Genomic DNA, 20132 nt, shown 5'->3' with positions numbered 1-20132 from the left:
TTATCCAATTTTACAATTAGTTTATTCTGCAGCAGCAAACGCTAATCATAATATGGGTTTGAACGAAGCTGATTCATTCATTAGTAAAGCCGAAGTCAATAGGAGTGCTATTGTGAAAAGGTTAAGACCTCGGGCTCGGGGACATAGTTATCCGATAAAAAAACCCACTTGTCATATAACAATTGTATTAAAGGAAAAATCTAAATCATTTTTTTTTTTAGATCAATCAATCTAAGATTTAGATTCATATTTTTAATATGAATGGAAAGAGAACATAATAGAAAAATATGGGACAAAAAATAAATCCACTTGGTTTCAGACTTGGTACAACCCAAAGTCATCGTTCCTTTTGGTTCGCACAAACAAAAAATTATTCCGTGGGTTTACAGGAAGATGAAAAAATACGGAATTGTATCAAGAACTATGTACAAAAAAATAGGAGAATATCCTCAGGTTTCGAAGGAATCGCACGTATAGGAATTCAAAAAAGAATCGATTTGATCCAGGTCATAATCCATATTGGATTCCCAAATTTATTAATAGAGGGCCAAACACGAGGAATAGAAGAATTACAGATGAATGTACAAAAGGAACTTCATTCTGTGAACCGGAGACTCAACATTGCTATCACAAGAATTGAAAAACCTTATGGACAACCAAATATTCTTGCAGAATATATAGCCTTACAGTTAAAAAATAGAGTTTCGTTTCGAAAGTCAATGAAAAAAGCTATTGAATTAACTGAACAAACAGATACAAAAGGAATTCAAGTACAAATCGCAGGGCGTATCGACGGAAAAGAAATTGCACGTGTCGAATGGATCAGAGAAGGTAGGGTTCCCCTACAAACAATTCGCGCTAAAATTGATCATTGTTCCTATACAATTCGAACTATTTATGGAGTATTAGGCATCAAAATTTGGATATTTGTAAACGAGTTTGGATATTTGTAAACGAGAAATAATAGACCTTCATTTGTCTTGCCATTCTGTCCAGTGATAGAACAAAAAAATTACAAACTGTTTCATTCTTTTTCTGTTAAATCAAACAAAAATGAACAATTCTAATTCTATAAGGTTGAATAAAAATTCGATTGACAATTTAGTATAATTGCTATGCTTAGTGTGTGACTCGTTAGTTTTTCTTTAGAGTTTAGGGTTGAGATTCAAAAAAAAAAAAAAAAAAAATAGACTAACCCCTACTATGAACTTAGTAACCATATAAATTAATAACCAACTTATTGCTTCGTATTGTCAAAATCCCAAGAAACAGTCACTATATGGGTGGATCAATCATATAGTTGTAGCAACTGAAATTTTTTCCATAAAAAAGAAATCTGATTATGGGTTGTGAAGCAAAAATAAAGGGATGTGGATAAATGGAAGGATGATAGAAAGAGAGAACAAAAATATCAATGATATATGATTCCAATATGTATGGTCTATGAATCACCTCATAAAAGGCAGTGTGATAAAGCATTAATACTGATATAATCAATACTGATATAAATATATAAATGAAATATAAATAAATAAAATATAAAAAAAAAGAAAAAAAAAATAAATAAAATAAATAAATAATAAATAAATAAATAATAAAGAATAAAGAGCCTCGGGTTAATAAAAACTGAGGAGATTGACTCGGGAACGAATTTTGCCGGAAGCTCCATTGCAGAGTTCAGGCCTAACCATTAATGGAGAAGCTATGGGAACGACGAAACCTGTGACTGCATAGGATTCTATTGAAAACGAATCCTAATAATTCATCGGGTGGGATGGCGGAACGAACCAAGAAAAAATTGATTTATTCTGAGAGGTGTCATGAATTGACCCTACGAATGAAAGAGTCAATATTCGCCCGCGAAACCTTTATTTATTGGATTACAATTTTTGGCGCGATTCGATAGAGGTCAAAATAAGGATTCATTATATTATACGTTATATTCTAAAAAAAGAAGCATTTTTTATATTTTCTATATCTAATAATATACACGTCCAGCTGTATATTTTGTATATACATCTTCCTTTGTAACAAATTAAATATGTAACAAATTAAATATCAATAAATGCCATTCATTACTTATATATACTTATATATATACTTATATTATTAACTCAACTTATATATACTTATATTATTAACTCATAATTACTTATATTATTATAATTATACATGTGTATCTGTAATATTGTAATATTATTGAATCGTTTCATTCGCGAGGAGCTGGATGAGAAGAAACTCTCATGTCCGGTTCTGCAATAGAGATGGAATTAAGAAACAACCATCAACTATAACCCCAAAAGAACCAGATTTCGTAAACAACATAGAGGAAGAATGAAGGGAATATCTTGTCGAGGCAATCATATTTGTTTCGGCGGATACGCTCTTCAGGCACTTGAACCCGCTTGGATCACAGCTAGACAGATAGAAGCGGGGCGGAGAGCAATGACACGATATGCGCGTCGTGGTGGAAAAATATGGGTACGTATATTTCCCGACAAACCTGTTACAGTAAGACCTACCGAAACACGTATGGGTTCGGGAAAGGGATCCCCCGAATATTGGGTATCTGTTGTTAAACCGGGTCGAATACTTTATGAAATGGGCGGAGTATCAGAAACTGTAGCCAGAGCAGCTATTTCAATAGCTGCGTACAAAATGCCTATACGAACTCAATTTGTTATTTCACGATAGGGATGTAGAACTAAACAAAAGGGATATTGAGGATGAAAAAACAACCGCAGGTTTATTTTTTTTTCTGGACGGACAATATTTCTTTTTTTCCTTCATCCTTTGCATTGAAATAACAGATTCAAATAAAAAATATATGATTCAACCTCAGACCCTTTTGAATGTAGCGGATAACAGCGGAGCTCGAGAATTGATGTGTATTCGAATCATAGGAGCTGGTAATCACCGATATGCTCATATTGGTGACGTTATTGTTGCTGTAATCAAAGAAGCAGTGCCAAATATGCCTCTAGAAAGATCAGAAGTCATTAGAGCTGTAATTGTACGTACATGTAAAGAACTCAAACGTGACAACGGTATGATAATACGATATGATGACAATGCAGCGGTCGTCATTGATCAAGAAGGAAATCCAAAAGGAACTCGAGTTTTTGGTGCGATCGCTCAGGAATTGAGACAGTTGAATTTTACTAAAATAGTTTCATTAGCTCCCGAGGTATTATAAATACTAGTAGATGACACTATGATATAGTAGGCTATCTGAAATAGATCAAATTAATAGATTGTGTCTCACGCATATACTTTTGAAAATTTCCTAATTCAAAAAAAAAAAAAACAAAGAAAAAAGGAAACATGTTGATTATATCAAAATTAGGAGGCACAAAAAATTATAGTCCGTTATGGGTAGGGACACTATTGCCGATATAATAACTTCTATAAGAAATGCTGACATGAATAAAAAAGGAACGGTTCGAATAGCATCTACTAATATCACCGAAAACATTGTTAAAATACTTCTACGAGAAGGTTTTATTGAAAATGTTCGGAAACATCAGGAAAATAACAAATATTTCTTGGTTTCAACCCTGCGACATAGAAAGACTAGGAAAGGAATATATAGAACCGTTTTAAAGTGTATCAGCCGACCCGGTTTACGAATTTATTCCAACTATCAACGAATTCCTAAGATTTTAGGTGGAATGGGAATTGTAATTCTTTCTACTTCTCGAGGTATAATGACAGATCGAGAAGCTCGACTAGAAAGAATTGGAGGAGAAATTTTGTGTTATATATGGTGATCCTCCTCCTCTGGTATCCTAATTTTATCTCTAACTTCCCATTTGTGAAATAGAGAGGAAAAGTGAGTTATATACCTCTTCCTTCATTAGTTGATACTTCAAGGGGGTTACCTAGAATGAAAGAACAAAAATTGATTCATGAAGGTTTAATTACTGAATCACTTCCCAACGGTATGTTCCGGGTCCGTTTAGATAATGAAGATCTAATTCTAGGTTATGCTTCAGGGAGGATCCGGCGCAGTTTTATACGGATACTACCAGGAGATAGAGTAAAAATTGAAGTAAGTCGTTATGATTCAACCAGAGGACGTATAATTTATAGACTTCGCAACAAAGATTCGAACGATTAGGTGATTTTTTAAACATTCCTTTCATGGGGACACAATTCGAAGTTAAAAAAAAAAAATATTCAAGAAACTTATTTTCCTCAAAAGAGTAGATTCAGAATTAAGGTAAGGAATAAGAAATATGAAAATAAGGACTTCTGTTCGTAAAATTTGTGAAAAATGTCGACTGATCCGTAGGCGCGGACGAATTATAGTGATTTGTTCCAATCCGAGACATAAACAGAGACAAGGATAATCTTTCTAAAAAAGAACTTTCTTTTCTAAAGGGGAGGACCCATGTAAGAATAAAAGATCTGTTTTAACATGAAATGGATATCTCCGTATCTTTTCTTTCTGTATATTTCTGACTCATATTTATGAGATGATAAAATATGACAAAAGCTATACCAAGAATTGGTTCACGTAGGAATGGACGTATTGGTTCACGTAAGAATGGACGTAGAATACCAAAAGGAGTTATTCATGTTCAAGCGAGTTTCAACAATACCATTGTAACTGTTACAGATGTACGAGGTCGGGTGGTTTCTTGGGCCTCCGCAGGTACTTCTGGATTCAAAGGCACAAGAAGAGGTACACCGTATGCTGCTCAAGCCGCAGCGGTAAATGCTATTCGTACAGTAGTCGATCAGGGTATGCAACGGGCAGAAGTTATGATAAAAGGCCCTGGTCTCGGAAGAGATGCAGCATTACGAGCCATTCGTAGAAGTGGTATACTATTAAGTTTAGTACGTGATGTAACACCTATGCCACATAATGGGTGTCGACCTCCTAAAAAAAGACGTGTGTAGAAATAAGAATTAAAGAGATTTCAAGAGAAATAAATGATTCAATGATCTGATCAAATATTATAATAATACTTATTATAGTATGGTTCGAGAGGAAGTAGTAGGATCCACTCGAACACTACGGTGGAAATGTGTTGAATCAAGAGTAGACAGTAAGCGTCTTTATTATGGTCGTTTCATTCTGTCCCCGCTTATGAAAGGTCAAGCCGATACCATAGGTATTGCCATGCGAAGGGCTTTACTTGGAGAAATAGAAGGAACATGTATCACACGTGCAAAATCTGAGAAAGTAGCACATGAATATTCTACGATAGTAGGTATTGAAGAATCAGTACATGAAATTTTACTAAATTTGAAAGAAATTATATTGAGAAGTAATCTGTATGGAGTTATAGACGCATCCATCTGCGTCAGGGGGCCTAGATACGTAACCGCTCAAGATATCATCTCACCACCTTACGTGGAAATAGTTGACACGACACAACATATAGCTAACCTGACGGAACCAATTGATTTGTGTATTGAATTACAAATCAAGAGAGATCGCGGATATCGTATGAAATCCGCAAATAACTCTCAAGATGGAAGTTATCCTATAGATGCTGTATCCATGCCTGTTCGAAATGCGAATCATAGTATTCATTCTTATGGGAATGGGAATGAAAAACAAGAGATACTTTTTCTAGAAATATGGACGAATGGAAGTTTAACTCCTAAGGAAGCACTTTATGAAGCTTCTCGTAATTTGATTGATTTATTTATTCCTTTTCTACATGCGGAGGAAGAGGACATTAATTTCGAAGAAAATAAAAACAGGTTTCCTCTACCCCTTTTTACCTTTCAAAATAGATTAACTAATCTAAAGAAAAACAAAAAAGGAATTCCATTGAAATGTATTTTTATTGACCAATCAGAATTGCCTTCCAGGACCTATAACTGTCTCAAAGGGTCCAATATACATACATTATCGGACCTTTTGAGTAACAGTCAAGAAGATCTTATGAGAATTAAATTTTTTCGAATAGAAGATGTAAAACAGATATTGGACACTCTACAGAAGTATTTCGCAATTGATTTATCTAAGAATAAGAATAAGTTTTCATTTTAAATCCATTGTAATTATTTCATCTTCTTTTTATAATAGAAAAAAAAATTAGAAAGAAAAAAAGAATCAAATTAGTTTTTCATCTTTGGCACGATCCGTATTTTCCCGGAATGGATCATAATAAAATAAAATTAATGTCTCTAGGGAATAATCACTTCAAAGTAAATCTTCCCTAGATACCTATATCATGGTATTTAACAGTTGAATCAATTTGAAAAAGACCTAAAGTTAGGGATTTATCAATAGGTAATGTTGCTCCAATACCTAACCAAAGAGCTACTACGGTACCGATCAAAAAGACTGTTGTAGCTACTGGACGACGAAATGGATTTTGGAATTTATTGACATTCTCCAAAAAAGGTACTGTCAATAATCCCATTGGTACTGAAACCATTAAAAGAACACCCAATAACTTATTGGGCACTGTGCGGAGTATTTGAAATACGGGAAAGAAGTACCATTCGGGTAATATTTCCAAAGGAGTTGCAAATGGATCCGCCGGTTCACCAATCATTGACGGTTCTAGAACTGCTAAGCCTACATTACATGCGAGAGTACCTAGAATTACTACTGGAAAAATATATAAAAGATCATTGGGCCATGCGGGTTCTCCATAATAATTATGCCCCATTCCTTTAGCCAATTTAGCTCTTAATACAGGATCATTCAAGTCAGGTTTCTTTGTTATTGGGATAGGTGAATTCTTATAGATCCATCCCCCGAAGGAACCGGACATGATAATTTTTCATCATCCGGCTCGAGCAAGAACCAAAGGAATGACAGAACTAGATACATATAAAATCTATATTTCATACATATCTCCACATATATAATGACTCTATGTAAGAAAAGATTTACCAAATTCCATTTTACGGAGTTGCAACTATTCATTGAAAAGAATTCAGTTCTTACAAGTAAATGCTCAATACCCAAGTAGGCTTACAAATTTGATCATGATCAAGTGCTTTTTGGATTGTCTCATGTCTTTTGATTGGTGTTTATCCCCACAACATCTCGATTTTCTTACATACAAAGTATTTACTTGTTACTAATAAAGTCTAGCCGCTGTTCTTCCTTAGATCCCTTATTTCACTCCGATAGTATCATAGATCGGGATCGATGCAGAGGAAATGAATGCATTTCTACACTATAAATAAAATTAAGTAAGTGGAATAGATAGAACATTGGATCATGCCACATCACTTATTCTATTCTACGGGATCTTACGGAGCCTGTTCATGCATGACATGATTCGGGTATGATCATAGAAAGGATTCTCCTCAAGCGAACCTGCCTATCCTCTGCTACATAGGGGGACTTACGTGGTGGTTGGATGCGGAGACACATTTGGTTATGAATTCCAACGTGGCGGATAAAATCATATATCTGCATGGCCCAATTAATAGTTCAAGTCACACACTCCCATAATCCATCCTCTCTTCGGAAAATCCACTTCAACTATTCGTATCAATTAAGAAATACAATACTTCGGAGTTGAAGAGAAGTATCCAAATAACATGTCTTATTTTTTCAATAATCCATATTTGTAGCAATGAATCCATATTTGTAGCAATGAAATAGTATTGTTCCTTCCCGATATGATATATGATCAATTACAAATATCTATGATCTGTCTTCTCTATAAAGGACCCGAAATACCTTGCTTACGTATCATTGGAAAGTGCATTAACATAAATACGGCAGTAAGAAGAGGCAATACAAAAGTGTGTAAACTATAAAAACGAGTCAAAGTGGATTGGCCCACACTAGCACTTCCACGTAATAACTCTACCAAAGGCGATCCTATTACAGGAATAGCTTCAGGTACACCTGTCACGATTTTTACTGCCCAATAACCAATTTGGTCCCGAGGTAAGGAATAACCAGTTACACCAAAAGATGCAGTCAATACAGCTAAAACCACACCTGTAACCCAAGTTAATTCGCGGGGTTTTTTAAATCCACCTGTGAGATATACACGAAATACGTGCAGGATCATCATTAGAACCATCATACTTGCTGACCATCGATGAACTGATCGAATTAACCAACCAAAATTGGCCTCAGTCATTATGTATTGAACAGAGGAAAAAGCTTCTGTAACGGTTGGACGATAGTAAAAAGTCATAGCAAAACCTGTAGCTACTTGTACTAAAAAACAAGTAAGTGTGATCCCCCCTAAACAATAAAATATGTTGACATGAGGAGGAACATATTTACTAGTTATATCATCCGCAATCGCCTGAATCTCGAGACGTTCCTCAAACCAATCATATACCTTATTGAGATAGGTAATCCAAAGGAATTCCCCCTCTGAGAACCGTATATGAGAATTTCATCTCGTACGGCTCAAGCGGAAACACACAAATACTGATTTCAACGGATATGGGATATGTAATAGAAAGTTCAAAACTTCTTAGCCATTTGATTCGATTTGCCCCAAAGATACGAAGTAACAAAAATCCGGAATCTCTTCTTTGTGATGATAATGCCAAAAATATCAAGTTGGCTCATCCGTCTTTCTTTATGTTGATCGTTACAGGCCTCTTGAATCTTCTCTTCCCTATTTATTTATTTTTTTATTTGTTATTTGATTTGTTGTTTTTTGTGCGTAATGCAGATTAACAATAGTTTTGCTATTGATAGGAATTCCCTTGTTGAGACCCTATGAATCAATTGAAACCTCAGATTCATACTAGAACCACGATGATTTAATCAAGCAAAGCCTCAAGCTAAACTCAAAGGTTCTCTGAGTAAGAACCGTTTGATGATCACTTATTCAATGAATGGATGTAATGACTCAACAAAATCTAGAGAAACATTTGTCCTTTGTTCAAACTGAAAGAAGAAAAATCGTTTGATTTAGGAAATACCTATTTGAATTTTTTTTTTTGAGTCCGGTTGCGAAGTCTGAATAGTAAATAGTAGGTATGAATCATAGTTCAAATATTTCTTTTCTTGATCTATTCTATATATTCCGTGCTCCAGATACTAGAATAAATATCCGACGAGGTAGAATCATCTTGATAGAGATGACAGGCCCATTTTCTGTATTATCAATAGGATCAATTATAACAAGTCACACACTCATATTCCGGAAATACCGAAACAAATAAATCTCACGGTCGAACTACCAGAATGGTCTAGAAATCCGAGTCTTTCTTAAGTATTAAGTAAAGTAATTTTTTTGATTGAAAAACTAGGACTTTCTAGTTCTTATGAACCTAACTCATTGAAATTCCATCCAGTAAAACGGAAGAATTATAAATTTCCAAAATAATAGATAGGAATATCGCAAATAGAGCCATTGCGACCCCCATAAGTGGTGTAGTCCCCCAGCCCGGTGCTACTTTACCATATTCCGAATTCAATGGTTTCAATAAATTCCCTACAGTAGTTCGTCTTGGCCCAGATCTAGAACTACCCTCAACGGTTTGTGTAGCCATAAAATACTATTCATTGGTTGAGATCTGTTGACTTTGTATACCATTCCGTTGTAGTTGTAAATAAACGATCTTATCGTAGATCCATTGTGATCTTGAAATTATCTAAAAATGGAAACAGCAACCCTAGTCGCCATCTCCATATCTGGTTTACTTGTAAGCTTTACTGGGTACGCCTTATATACCGCTTTTGGGCAACCCTCTCAACAACTAAGAGATCCATTCGAAGAACACGGGGACTAGTTGAAGTAACGAGTCTCCCATATTGGGAGGCTCCTTACTTCAATTGAGATAATGAAAAATTATTTCATTTTTTTAGTTTTAGTCGGAACCTTAGGCGGTTCTCGAAAAAAGATAGCGAAAAAAATTATCCCTAAAGTCGAGACTAAAAGGAATGTATAAACCAATGCTTCCATAGATTCGATCGTGGTTTACAATTATAGCTTCCGCACCTATTCATTTGGGATCATTTACCATATTTGGGATCATTTACCATATAAAGAAAAGTAAAGAGTCAAAGAATAAATGGTGATTCAAATCAAGATTTCTCCGGTACCTTATATCAAATCAAAAAAAATAGAGGCGAAAGATACCAGAGCAATGTTGTATCAGACTACTTGTCTCCTTGTAGTTGGATCCCCAATTTTTTGAAATGTTCCAAATTCTACTTGAGCATCCAAATCTGGATCAATACCAGCAAAAACATCTCTGAACAAGGTTCTAGCGCCATGCCAAATGTGTCCAAAAAAGAAGAGCAAAGCAAACGTAGCATGCCCAAAAGTGAACCAACCCCTTGGACTGCTACGAAAAACACCATCGGATTTCAAAGTAGCCCGATCTAATTCAAAAATTTCACCTAATTGGGCACGTCTAGCGTATTTTTTTACAGTAGCAGGATCACTATAACTAACTCCATTGAGTTCGCCACCATAGAACTCGACAGTTACACCTACTTGTTCAACACTATACTTTGATTCTGCCCTTCTAAAAGGAACATCGGCTCTCACAATTCCGTCTCCATCTACTAAAACTACCGGAAATGTTTCAAAAAAAGTAGGCATACGACGTACAAAAAGCTCGCGCCCTTCTTTATCTCTAAAGACGGGGTGTCCTAACCATCCAACAGCTATTCCATCCCCGTTGTCCATTGAGCCTGCTCTGAATAATCCCCCTTTTGCCGGATTATTACCAATGTAATCATAAAAAGCTAATTTTTCGGGAATTTTAGACCAAGCTTCCGATAAACTCAGATTTTCGGCTAGTCCGGCGCTAACTCTTCGATATATTTCTTGCTGAAAGTATCCCTGATCCCACTGATAACGAGTGGGACCAAATAATTCGATTGGGGTAGTTGCTGAACCATACCACATAGTTCCAGCAACAACGAAAGCTGCAAAAAAAACAGCAGCGATACTACTAGAAAGTACAGTTTCAATATTTCCCATACGTAATCCTTTGTATAGACGTTGAGGCGGACGGACACTAAGATGGAATAGACCTGCTAATATGCCTAATGTACCCGCTGCAATATGATGAGAGGCTATTCCTCCCGGAACAAAAGGATCAAAACCTTCCGCGCCCCACGCTGGATTTACAGATTGTACTTTTCCAGTTAGTCCATAAGGATCGGACACCCATATTCCAGGACCATACAAACCTGTTACATGAAATGCGCCAAAGCCAAAGCAAGCCACCCCTGAGAGAAATAAATGAATTCCAAAGATCTTCGGCAAATCCAAAGAAGGTTTTCCCGTACGCTCATCACAGAATATTTCTAGATCCCAATACACCCAATGCCAGATAGCTGCCAAGAAGCACAAGCCAGAAAACACAATATGTGCCCCTGCGACACCTTCATAACTCCAAATACCCGGATTCGTTATAGTTCCTCCTGAAATACTCCAACCACCCCACGAATTGGTTATTCCTAAACGAGTCATGAAGGGTATAACGAACATACCTTGTCTCCACATTGGATCAAGAACAGGGTCAGAGGGATCAAAAACCGCTAATTCGTATAGAGCCATCGAACCGGCCCAACCAGAAACTAGAGCTGTATGCATTATATGGACAGAAAGCAATCGACCGGGATCATTCAATACGACAGTATGAACACGATACCAAGGCAAACCCATGGGAAATACCCCTTTATCAAAGATAAATAGACACTATGTCACCTTATTTTATCGCATTGGAAAGGACTATACTATGTACCTAAGTACCTAACCTTTTCAGTGGATTCTGTATGAGAAAGAGTTAATATTTATTCCGTTCCATTGAAAATAACGGAACAATTCTGTTCATAAGAACAAAGAGAAGCAGATCTATTCTATACCCGATAAGTACCAATACGCAATGGGAGAATTGGTACCATTTTGTGGGAACGAATGCATAGATACTTGTTTATCGTTCGAACGATCGATTGCTCCATTCGTTAAAATTTTTCTTTATTCATTCTATCTTACTCTATAAACCTTCCAATCAATCTATCTAGAAAATAGAATAAACAGAAAAAAGGATGAAGACAATAAACCCATTGTTACGTTTCCATATTAAAGTGAAGTATAGTACTTAGTTTTTTTCTTTAATTTAATGCCCATTGGTATTCCAAAAGTACCTTTTCGGAGTCCTGGAGAGGAAGATGCAATTTGGGTTGACGTATAGTGCGACTTGTCAGACATATTGGGTCATATGGGATTTACCCGTTCTCTCCCCCGATCGAGATATCCTCTGTTTCGCCCAAGAAATATTGTATTGAGATTGAGTGAACCATCAATCATTTGGAGCGTGAAGTACAATTAGATCAATTTATATTGGGGATCAATATTATCAATTAGAAGAATTTATGGTTGACTTGGACTGATAAAATAAAGTCTCCAGGCTCCGTTCAGAAAATACCAAATTGGTAACAAATTGATAATATATGTACGATTACCACTTGTATCATAAACGATTTTTATACTTACTATAGGAGCGATCTCAAACTGCCAACCAATGGAGTAGTATGATGAATACATCGAATAGTTTTGGAGAAGACATGAAACAAATTGAAAAGGAAGTCGTAACAAAAAAAGTGGTACTGAGATCATTTGCCCTATATGTACAAATAGAATTCGGGCAGATCTTTTCCCGGAGTAGAACAAACATGAACCTAAAAAAATGGAAAGGGCCCATTCAGGAACAATAAAATGACATCGTGATTTGAATCTCGATGAAACAATACATCAATGAGAGGTTAGTTCAATAAGTTCAGTAAATTCTTTTTTTTTTATAGTAAGGGAACAAAAACTCATCTTATGTTTTTTGAAAAATAGAAGAAGAAAAACCCCCTTCATTAGAAAAACAAAAACCTGTTACAGAAAAAAAAAAAGAAATAGAACTGGAATCGACACATTGATTCTTTTTTTCGCAATTTTTTTTTGAACCGTATGCATCCAAAGGTGCACGTACGGTTCCTAAGGGAACCAATTTTGTCCTAATCAACCGACTTCATCGAGAAGGATTACTTTTTTTAGGCCAAGAAGTTGATAGCGAGATCTCGAATCAACTTGTTGGTCTCATGGTATATCTCAGTATAGAAGATGATACTAGGGATCTTTATTTATTTATAAACTCTCCCGGCGGATGGGTAATACCAGGAATAGCCATTTATGATACTATGCAATTTGTGCCACCCGATGTGCATACAATATGCATGGGATTAGCCGCTTCAATGGGATCTTTCATTCTGGTCGGAGGAGAAATTACCAAACGTCTAGCACTCCCTCACGCTTGGCGCCAATGAGTTTTTTTATTTGAAAAAAAAAGGAAGACTATGCCTTCGCCATATTGAATATGAATAATAAGTAATAATAGCATGGCACTTCGAGTTCGATATGAGCAAACCATTATTGTTTTTTTCATAACATGAGATTTTATGTCGAGATAGTAGTATGAAATAGAGGTCATTTCGGATTTGATCTTATGTGTCGGGGGTACATTTCAGCGTCACAAACCATTCTTTTTCACACCAGAATTCTCTTTCTGATATTTATGTTATGAAAGAAAAAGTACAAAAATGAAAAAAAAAAGATCATTTTTTTCCTTATTTGATCGTATCAGAAAGGAACTTTGGGATTGTTAAATCACAGACAAAATAAATATATAAAGCAACAGAACCATCATAGTATTTTTTTTACTCCTACGAAAGGAAGGGTGGTAAATGGATCATTCAACGATCCGGATCGGATGGATTCTATTTCTTTCTTCAATAGAATAGAAGAGAAGAAAAAGAAAAAGTAAATTCCATTGTAGAGCCGTATGCACAAAAGATGCCTGTACGGTTGTACAATTCTATTCTTTTTTCTTATATTTTTTTTATCCCTTACTTTAACCCAATCATGCAAGATAGAAGAACCCTTCATGATGTTATATCAATATCATCAGGGTTATGATTCACCAACCTGCTAGTTCTTTTTATGAGGCACAAGCAGGCGAATTTATCCTGGAAGCGGAAGAACTACTGAAACTTCGCGAAACCCTCACAAAGGTTTATGTACAAAGAACGGGTAATCCTTTATGGGTTGTATCCGAAGACATGGAAAGAGATGTTTTTATGTCAGCAACAGAAGCCCAAGTTCATGGCATTGTTGATCTTGTAGCGGTCGAAAATGAAAATACTAGGGATTTCATGTAAATCCATTTCAAACCATAATTCGAATTTTCTGCGATTTGATATTGAATAGAAAAAAATTCATGATCATCAATCATCAGGTTAAGATCGATCTAAACCAACCCATTCCATTCTAGAATTCTATATATACATATACATACGACATGCCAACTATTAAACAACTTATTAGAAACACAAGACAGCCAATAAGAAATGTCACGAAATCTCCCGCTCTTAGAGGATGTCCTCAGCGTCGAGGAACATGCACTAGGGTGTATGTGCGACTCGTTCAGATCATGAGTTCGAACAAATGAGACAATTTTCCAGTATCAATGACCAGTACCAATGAATAGGATAGATAGAGAAGATCTATCATATACCTATATTGTGTTTGGAATTTATGGTTTACATTGGTGCAAATCCAATCACCTAGATTTGAGATGAAAAGCAATTCCCCATTGGGAGCAAATGGTTATCCATTAAGCGGAGGAAATGGTATTATAAGAAGCAAAAAGGTTATACTCCTATTCTTGAAAGAACGGACTAACAGGGTCAGCTACCTAGCCAACTTTCATAATTAAATGCCGTCACTGTATGGATAACTCTTATTGTGAAAAGAACTATTACTGTATAATTGATGGGTAGAGCCAAAGAGTGTGAACTATACAAGTTAACAATAACATTTGATAAAATGAAAGAAGAGGCTCCGGTGTATAGAGAGGACCTCACCGTTTAAAAAAAAAAGTAACCATAGAAACGATGGAACCCACTATTTTTTTTTATTTGGTATCGTTAGAATTTCTTATTTCCAGGTGAAATGCCTGGAAGGAATAAAAAATCGTGGTTGGGGAAAGTCATAGTAGCAAAAGCCATTGGAATTTTTATTTTATATATCGGAATAATCCGTTTTGTTATTAATTGACGGGGGGTAAAAGATGACTGAAAGAAGAGAAATCAATTAGTTATTCATTAAGGTTTAATTTGATTCAATGACCAGAGTTAGACGAGGATATACAGCTCGGAAACGTCGAACAAAAATTCGTTTATTTGCATCAACCTTTATTGGGGCTCATTCAAGACTTACTCGAACGACTACTCAACAGAAAATGAGAGCTTTGGTTTCCTCTCATCGAGATAGAGGCAGGCAAAAGAGGGATTTTCGTAGTTTGTGGATCACTCGAATAAATGCAGTAATTCGTGAGAATAAGGTATTCTATAATTATAGTAGATTAATACCAAATCTGTACAAGAAGCAATTGCTTCTTAATCGTAAAATACTTGCGCAAATATCTATATCAAATAAGAATTGTCTTTACATGATTTCCAATCAGATTATCAAATAAAGGATATGATATTATAAAATATAATACAGAAATGATTGAAATTGAAACAGAATTCCCCGGAGAATGAACTCCGGGAAGATAGAATAAAAAAAAATTAAGTAAGATAAGTAGTAGGAATGAACGAACATGTTTCAATAAAAAAAAAGATTTCTTCTTCCCCCATTTTTTATTTCTTATAACACAAGAAATAAATCGGGATTCTAGGCCTTTTGAACAAAGCATCAATCTGAGCTTGAGTTCCGATTGGAGTTTTGAGTCAATTGAGGAGTATGTTTATTTATTTCTGGTTCTAGGACCAGTAGTTCTGGGGATCGACTCGGCTCTCTCAAATTGTTTCTCATTATTAAGAAAAGGTAACAAAGATAAAATACGAGCTTGTTTTATAGCAATAGTAATTAATCGTTGTTGTTTCAAGGTCAATTTATTCACCCGTCTAGATAATATTTTTCCTTGTTCACTAATAAATCGACTAATTAAACTCATGTTTCTATAATCGATTCGATCCCCAGATCCAATTGGGGACAAACGCCTACGAAAGGATCGCTTGTATTTACGAAAAGGTTGCTTGGATTTATCCATGGTTTATTCCTTATCTCTAAAATTCTATTTCTTTATTCATTTCAGATCTGACCGAAATAGGCTTTGATTCGCATCGTTTATATTATACATATCATATGTATGTATATATATATATATGAAAATGAAATCGGGTTTGATTTGTATTGTATATATTATGTATATTATATATGTTATATTTATGTTAAGTTAAATATGTTAACTTAAATATGTTAAGTTCTTCCTCTTCCTCTTCCTTGGAAAGATCGCGCACACGTTCCGTTCCATCTATTTCTTTATTTCCCCATGAATCGTATGCTTGTGACAATAGCGACAAAATTTTCTCAATTCTAATCGACCGGATGTATTGTGTCGATTCTTTTGAGTAATATATCTAGAAATACCCGGCGATTCTTTATTGACACCATTTCGGACACAACTGGTACATTCCAAAATAACTCTGACTCTGACATCTTTACCCTTGGCCATGAACCCCCTTTTGATTTTGGATCGACTTAACTTCTTCTATTTTCGACCCGAACTGAAGAAGAATAAAAGAACAAAAAAATCAATAAGAAAATCAATAGAAGTTACTAACTTGAAATTCCATTTTCATTTCTAAAGATTTCGTTGTGTTGTATGTGTTGTAATTATATAATTACAATTAATATTAATAGAGTAATAGTAATAATTAATAAAGTAATAATTAATAATAAAGTAATAATTAAGTAATACAATTTCTTTCTAACTATCAATTATTCCTATCTTAAATCCCAATATTTCATTTAAGTATCTTCTTTCTATGCTATGATTTCGTGGATTCTGCCCTAGATCTGGATACACATTTCCATTTCTGTTCCCCAAAATTCGATCTTAGATTCACCAGATTTTTGTCGAGGTTCAATACACTTTTTCTTTTTTCTTTCCTTCCTATCCTCCTCCTATCCTAAAGAACTGAAAAAAAAAGGAAGGGGCGAAATTTTAGTCACGTCACGTAGAATTGTATCCCTAATTTTCTTCATTTCTTCGCATATTAATAACTAGAATGAAAAAAAAGGGAATGACAAGGCATCTGGGAATAAACGATTAATTTCTATCAATAGACCTGCTAAAGACCCAAACCATAGAGTAGTTAGCACAGGTGCCACGGAGAGATATGTTTTTATATCTCGCATTGAAAATCCTCCTTCTTTATTGTAATACATATATGTATGGTCAGATGTTGTAGTTCAAGATCATTTGTATTTTTTTTTTACTTTACGCGGAATTCCTAACTAAAATAGATATGTACAATGAACCGATAGATGAGATTTTCCTGTCCCTAAAAAAGAAAGAAAAAGATGACCCCTTCTTCCTGAGCATTTCCGATAAGATAAATTTTTATTCTTTTTTTTTATACGATACGCCGATAAGATAAATTTTCATTTTTTTTATACGTTAGGTTTCAGATGTATAAAATAATTTTATTATATGAAACCAAAAAGAAGAAATGACAAGAAAATTGGATATAGATAGAGGGGAAAATAACAATGTGGAAAACAAGACAGGGATTTTGTACAATGACACTGTACAAGAACTTTAAAAAGGGATGTAGCGCAGCTTGGTAGCGCGTTTGTTTTGGGTACAAAATGTCACGGGTTCAAATCCTGTCATCCCTACCTATTACTTCTCTTATGGGCAGTAACGAGGGATTAATTAAGATCGATTGAAATTGGACATAATCTTTCATTTTTGCTTGCTATACGTATGCAAGATATGTTTGGGGGTAAAAAAACCTTTTCTTTACACTACAGTCGTATCTCCTGTAATAAGAAAGCGCTCTTAGTTCAGTTCGGTAGAACGCGGGTCTCCAAAACCCGATGTCGTAGGTTCAAATCCTGCAGAGCGTGATTCCGTTTATCTTATGTCGAATCACAATAAAAAAACTTAACAAAAAAAAGTTTAATTGAAACTTGAATTTGACCTCCCGCAGGGAGGAGGTCAATCAAAAAAAAGAAATGTTACTCAATCAAAGGTCCAACTGATCACCACGTCTGTATTGTAAATATGCAGTTACGAATAATCCTGCCAAAGTAATAGGAATTAGACCTAAGACGATTCCAAATAGAAAAACTTCAATCATTTCGGTTTTTTGAGGGGATAAAAAGATGGGTAAGATCTATCCCTAAATATTAATCTGAATTATCCGTGAATCTCAATAACCAAGAATTGGCAATTGATGTGGAAAGGAACCTGGAACACCTGGAATCTCAGAGAAATATTCATTTTTATGAATTGTTCATTCAATTCATTTCAAATAAGTCGTATCTTATTCAAACCAATCAATAGAGCTGGGGTTATAGTTAAAGCAGCCAGTAGAAAACCGAAATAACTAGTTATAGTAGGCATGAAAGAGCTAAATTAGATATGTTCTTTTGTTACATATGTTGATAAAACACTTACCTAAGTTTCAATTTTTCCCAGATATAACAGTAACGGTAAGAAAAAACCAATTGACAGGATTAGTTTAGTTCAATTGAAAGTTCTTGATTCATCAGCTATGACATCGATCGGTCCTGTGATTCCGAATCGACAGATTCATTGTGCAATTCGTGAGTTGAGTAAAGTAATAGTAATAAGAACTGTGTCGTGTAACTTCATTCAAAAATGAAATAAATTATATTTAAGTAATTTTTGAATAAAATAAAAAAATTGGATTTGAAAAGAACTTCAATTTTGATCATTTCTTTTCTTTTTCAATAAAAAGGATCTAATCCATTTGGGGGCGAACGACCTGATATTCCCTTTTACTTATTTTTTTTTAACTCATTGGATTCAGTACATTAATAGGTTGGTTAATTGCCCATAATATCTCGAATGAGAAGAAAAAAAGTGCTCTACGATATATCGAAACGATCTATCAAAAAATAAAACCTTTATTTCTTTCATGAATTATTAGAACCCATTGATTCACACTTTTCCAAGATCTTTACTTTCTATTACGAAGCCAATAATGGAAACACCTTATAAGGAATTTGAGGAATTTTCTATTGATCTATTGAATAACATACAGTTATGCATAGACAAGGAACAAAAAAAGAAGAAAAGAATTATGTAGTATTTCGGTACCCATCGAGACTGCGTTGCTGTGCCAGAGGAAGGATAGCTATACTGATTCGGTATACTCGAAATACACCTTTGGTACAAAATTGACGATCTCACAAAGATGAAATATCAGTAGTTTTCCATTTACTGATCCCATCTTTCACGGAATCGATTCCCTTTTTGTTTTGAATGTACAAAAATTTGTGGAGCTCAGCATGTCTGGAAGCACGGGAGAACGTTCTTTTGCTGATATTATTACCAGTATTCGATACTGGGTCATTCATAGCATTACTATACCTTCCCTATTCATTGCGGGTTGGTTATTCGTCAGTACGGGTTTAGCTTACGACGTGTTTGGAAGTCCTCGGCCAAACGAGTATTTCACAGAGAGCCGACAAGGGATTCCATTGATAACCGGCCGTTTTGATTCTTTGGAACAACTCGATAAATTTAGTAGATCCTTTTAGGAGGCCCTCCAATGACCATAGATCGAACCTATCCAATTTTTACAGTACGATGGTTGGCTGTTCACGGATTAGCTGTACCTACCGTTTTTTTCTTGGGGTCAATATCAGCAATGCAGTTCATCCAACGATAAACCTAATTCGAATTATAGAGCTATGACACAATCAAACCCGAATGAACAAAATGTTGAATTGAATCGTACCAGTCTATACTGGGGTTTATTACTCATTTTTGTACTTGCTGTTTTATTTTCCAATTATTTCTTCAATTGAGAGAAAGAAAGAGAATAGTAGGAATTCTCTTATCCCATTCGGAAAGATACTATCCTCATAATTATCTATGACTGTTTTTGTCTCTAGCATGACCACTTGATGAAATGTGGAGGAAAGTGGGGGAAATGGCCGATACTACTGGAAGGATTCCTCTTTGGCTGATAGGTACTGTAACCGGTATTCTTGTGATCGGTTTAATAGGTATTTTCTTTTACGGTTCATATTCCGGGTTGGGTTCATCTCTGTAGTAATCGGATGAACCGGATTTTAGACATGAAAAAGTAAGAACTCAGCGGGACCTTACTGCTCTAA

At 35.1% G+C, this 20132-nt stretch overlaps 27 protein-coding genes and 2 non-coding genes across 30 annotated transcripts in view. All coding sequences in view use genetic code 11, as the record gives it.

The window, feature by feature from the left end:
- Positions 1 to 235, top strand: part of rpl22 (50S ribosomal protein L22) — a 402-nt gene extending 167 nt beyond the window's left edge. Inside the window, exon 1 of the mRNA in view lies at positions 1 to 235. This exon is cut by the window's left edge and continues 167 nt beyond it. Coding sequence (YP_006073144.1) covers positions 1 to 235 — 235 coding nt within the window.
- A 52-nt stretch (positions 236 to 287) lies between these two features.
- On the top strand, positions 288 to 953 carry rps3 (ribosomal protein S3). The gene has a single exon. The coding sequence runs from the start codon at positions 288 to 290 to the stop codon at positions 951 to 953; it is 666 nt and encodes a 221-aa protein (YP_006073143.1).
- A 162-nt stretch (positions 954 to 1115) lies between these two features.
- rpl16 (50S ribosomal protein L16) lies at positions 1116 to 2694 on the top strand. Its single transcript has 2 exons — positions 1116 to 1124; positions 2296 to 2694. Exons 1-2 carry the CDS (start codon positions 1116 to 1118, stop codon positions 2692 to 2694), a joined length of 408 nt encoding a protein of 135 aa, YP_006073142.1.
- A 133-nt stretch (positions 2695 to 2827) lies between these two features.
- Positions 2828 to 3196, top strand: rpl14 (ribosomal protein L14). Its single transcript has one exon. It carries the CDS (start codon positions 2828 to 2830, stop codon positions 3194 to 3196), a length of 369 nt encoding a protein of 122 aa, YP_006073141.1.
- Positions 3197 to 3371: 175 nt separating this feature from the next.
- rps8 (ribosomal protein S8) lies at positions 3372 to 3770 on the top strand. Its single transcript has one exon. It carries the CDS (start codon positions 3372 to 3374, stop codon positions 3768 to 3770), a length of 399 nt encoding a protein of 132 aa, YP_006073140.1.
- Positions 3771 to 3886: 116 nt separating this feature from the next.
- Positions 3887 to 4120, top strand: infA (translational initiation factor 1). Its single transcript has one exon. The coding sequence runs from the start codon at positions 3887 to 3889 to the stop codon at positions 4118 to 4120; it is 234 nt and encodes a 77-aa protein (YP_006073139.1).
- Positions 4121 to 4238: 118 nt separating this feature from the next.
- Positions 4239 to 4352, top strand: rpl36 (ribosomal protein L36). The gene has a single exon. The coding sequence runs from the start codon at positions 4239 to 4241 to the stop codon at positions 4350 to 4352; it is 114 nt and encodes a 37-aa protein (YP_006073138.1).
- A 136-nt stretch (positions 4353 to 4488) lies between these two features.
- On the top strand, positions 4489 to 4905 carry rps11 (ribosomal protein S11). Its single transcript has one exon. It carries the CDS (start codon positions 4489 to 4491, stop codon positions 4903 to 4905), a length of 417 nt encoding a protein of 138 aa, YP_006073137.1.
- A 79-nt stretch (positions 4906 to 4984) lies between these two features.
- On the top strand, positions 4985 to 6010 carry rpoA (RNA polymerase alpha subunit). Its single transcript has one exon. The coding sequence runs from the start codon at positions 4985 to 4987 to the stop codon at positions 6008 to 6010; it is 1026 nt and encodes a 341-aa protein (YP_006073136.1).
- Positions 6011 to 6179: 169 nt separating this feature from the next.
- petD (cytochrome b6/f complex subunit IV) lies at positions 6180 to 7433 on the bottom strand. The gene is made up of 2 exons: positions 7426 to 7433; positions 6180 to 6693 (listed from the first exon to the last, which is right to left on the bottom strand). Exons 1-2 carry the CDS (start codon positions 7431 to 7433, stop codon positions 6180 to 6182), a joined length of 522 nt encoding a protein of 173 aa, YP_006073135.1.
- A 213-nt stretch (positions 7434 to 7646) lies between these two features.
- Positions 7647 to 9098, bottom strand: petB (cytochrome b6). Its single transcript has 2 exons — positions 9093 to 9098; positions 7647 to 8294 (listed from the first exon to the last, which is right to left on the bottom strand). Exons 1-2 carry the CDS (start codon positions 9096 to 9098, stop codon positions 7647 to 7649), a joined length of 654 nt encoding a protein of 217 aa, YP_006073134.1.
- Positions 9099 to 9231: 133 nt separating this feature from the next.
- psbH (photosystem II phosphoprotein) lies at positions 9232 to 9453 on the bottom strand. The gene has a single exon. The coding sequence runs from the start codon at positions 9451 to 9453 to the stop codon at positions 9232 to 9234; it is 222 nt and encodes a 73-aa protein (YP_006073133.1).
- Positions 9454 to 9561: 108 nt separating this feature from the next.
- Positions 9562 to 9693, top strand: psbN (photosystem II protein N). The gene has a single exon. It carries the CDS (start codon positions 9562 to 9564, stop codon positions 9691 to 9693), a length of 132 nt encoding a protein of 43 aa, YP_006073132.1.
- A 59-nt stretch (positions 9694 to 9752) lies between these two features.
- On the bottom strand, positions 9753 to 9866 carry psbT (photosystem II protein T). Its single transcript has one exon. The coding sequence runs from the start codon at positions 9864 to 9866 to the stop codon at positions 9753 to 9755; it is 114 nt and encodes a 37-aa protein (YP_006073131.1).
- Positions 9867 to 10058: 192 nt separating this feature from the next.
- On the bottom strand, positions 10059 to 11585 carry psbB (photosystem II CP47 chlorophyll apoprotein). Its single transcript has one exon. The coding sequence runs from the start codon at positions 11583 to 11585 to the stop codon at positions 10059 to 10061; it is 1527 nt and encodes a 508-aa protein (YP_006073130.1).
- A 457-nt stretch (positions 11586 to 12042) lies between these two features.
- On the top strand, positions 12043 to 14125 carry clpP (clp protease proteolytic subunit). The gene is made up of 3 exons: positions 12043 to 12113; positions 12931 to 13222; positions 13874 to 14125. The coding sequence occupies exons 1-3, from the start codon at positions 12043 to 12045 to the stop codon at positions 14123 to 14125; spliced, it is 615 nt and encodes a 204-aa protein (YP_006073129.1).
- Positions 14126 to 14265: 140 nt separating this feature from the next.
- rps12 (ribosomal protein S12) lies at positions 14266 to 14379 on the top strand (one part of a trans-spliced gene, as the record gives it; the record has 2 gene entries for this part). Coding sequences YP_006073128.1 and YP_006073083.1 both cover positions 14266 to 14379 — 114 coding nt within the window.
- A 711-nt stretch (positions 14380 to 15090) lies between these two features.
- Positions 15091 to 15444, top strand: rpl20 (ribosomal protein L20). The gene has a single exon. It carries the CDS (start codon positions 15091 to 15093, stop codon positions 15442 to 15444), a length of 354 nt encoding a protein of 117 aa, YP_006073127.1.
- Positions 15445 to 15717: 273 nt separating this feature from the next.
- Positions 15718 to 16023, bottom strand: rps18 (ribosomal protein S18). Its single transcript has one exon. It carries the CDS (start codon positions 16021 to 16023, stop codon positions 15718 to 15720), a length of 306 nt encoding a protein of 101 aa, YP_006073126.1.
- Positions 16024 to 16287: 264 nt separating this feature from the next.
- On the bottom strand, positions 16288 to 16488 carry rpl33 (50S ribosomal protein L33). Its single transcript has one exon. It carries the CDS (start codon positions 16486 to 16488, stop codon positions 16288 to 16290), a length of 201 nt encoding a protein of 66 aa, YP_006073125.1.
- A 551-nt stretch (positions 16489 to 17039) lies between these two features.
- psaJ (photosystem I subunit IX) lies at positions 17040 to 17174 on the bottom strand. The gene has a single exon. The coding sequence runs from the start codon at positions 17172 to 17174 to the stop codon at positions 17040 to 17042; it is 135 nt and encodes a 44-aa protein (YP_006073124.1).
- Positions 17175 to 17583: 409 nt separating this feature from the next.
- trnP-UGG lies at positions 17584 to 17657 on the top strand. The gene has a single exon. It is a non-coding gene; the product is annotated as a tRNA-Pro (tRNA).
- Positions 17658 to 17814: 157 nt separating this feature from the next.
- Positions 17815 to 17888, top strand: trnW-CCA. Its single transcript has one exon. It is a non-coding gene; the product is annotated as a tRNA-Trp (tRNA).
- Positions 17889 to 18007: 119 nt separating this feature from the next.
- petG (cytochrome b6/f complex subunit V) lies at positions 18008 to 18121 on the bottom strand. Its single transcript has one exon. It carries the CDS (start codon positions 18119 to 18121, stop codon positions 18008 to 18010), a length of 114 nt encoding a protein of 37 aa, YP_006073123.1.
- A 170-nt stretch (positions 18122 to 18291) lies between these two features.
- Positions 18292 to 18387, bottom strand: petL (cytochrome b6/f complex subunit VI). Its single transcript has one exon. The coding sequence runs from the start codon at positions 18385 to 18387 to the stop codon at positions 18292 to 18294; it is 96 nt and encodes a 31-aa protein (YP_006073122.1).
- A 911-nt stretch (positions 18388 to 19298) lies between these two features.
- psbE (photosystem II cytochrome b559 alpha subunit) lies at positions 19299 to 19550 on the top strand. Its single transcript has one exon. The coding sequence runs from the start codon at positions 19299 to 19301 to the stop codon at positions 19548 to 19550; it is 252 nt and encodes an 83-aa protein (YP_006073121.1).
- Positions 19551 to 19561: 11 nt separating this feature from the next.
- Positions 19562 to 19681, top strand: psbF (photosystem II cytochrome b559 beta subunit). Its single transcript has one exon. It carries the CDS (start codon positions 19562 to 19564, stop codon positions 19679 to 19681), a length of 120 nt encoding a protein of 39 aa, YP_006073120.1.
- Positions 19682 to 19703: 22 nt separating this feature from the next.
- psbL (photosystem II protein L) lies at positions 19704 to 19820 on the top strand. Its single transcript has one exon. The coding sequence runs from the start codon at positions 19704 to 19706 to the stop codon at positions 19818 to 19820; it is 117 nt and encodes a 38-aa protein (YP_006073119.1).
- A 125-nt stretch (positions 19821 to 19945) lies between these two features.
- On the top strand, positions 19946 to 20068 carry psbJ (photosystem II protein J). The gene has a single exon. It carries the CDS (start codon positions 19946 to 19948, stop codon positions 20066 to 20068), a length of 123 nt encoding a protein of 40 aa, YP_006073118.1.
- The last annotated feature ends 64 nt before the right edge of the window (positions 20069 to 20132 follow it).

This window comes from Elaeis guineensis, chloroplast, assembly GCF_000442705.2.
Source record: "Elaeis guineensis chloroplast, complete genome".
Classification (NCBI taxonomy): domain Eukaryota; kingdom Viridiplantae; phylum Streptophyta; class Magnoliopsida; order Arecales; family Arecaceae; genus Elaeis; species Elaeis guineensis.
Note: the sequence above shows the minus strand (reverse complement) of the source record. Positions and strands in the feature narration are given on the sequence as shown.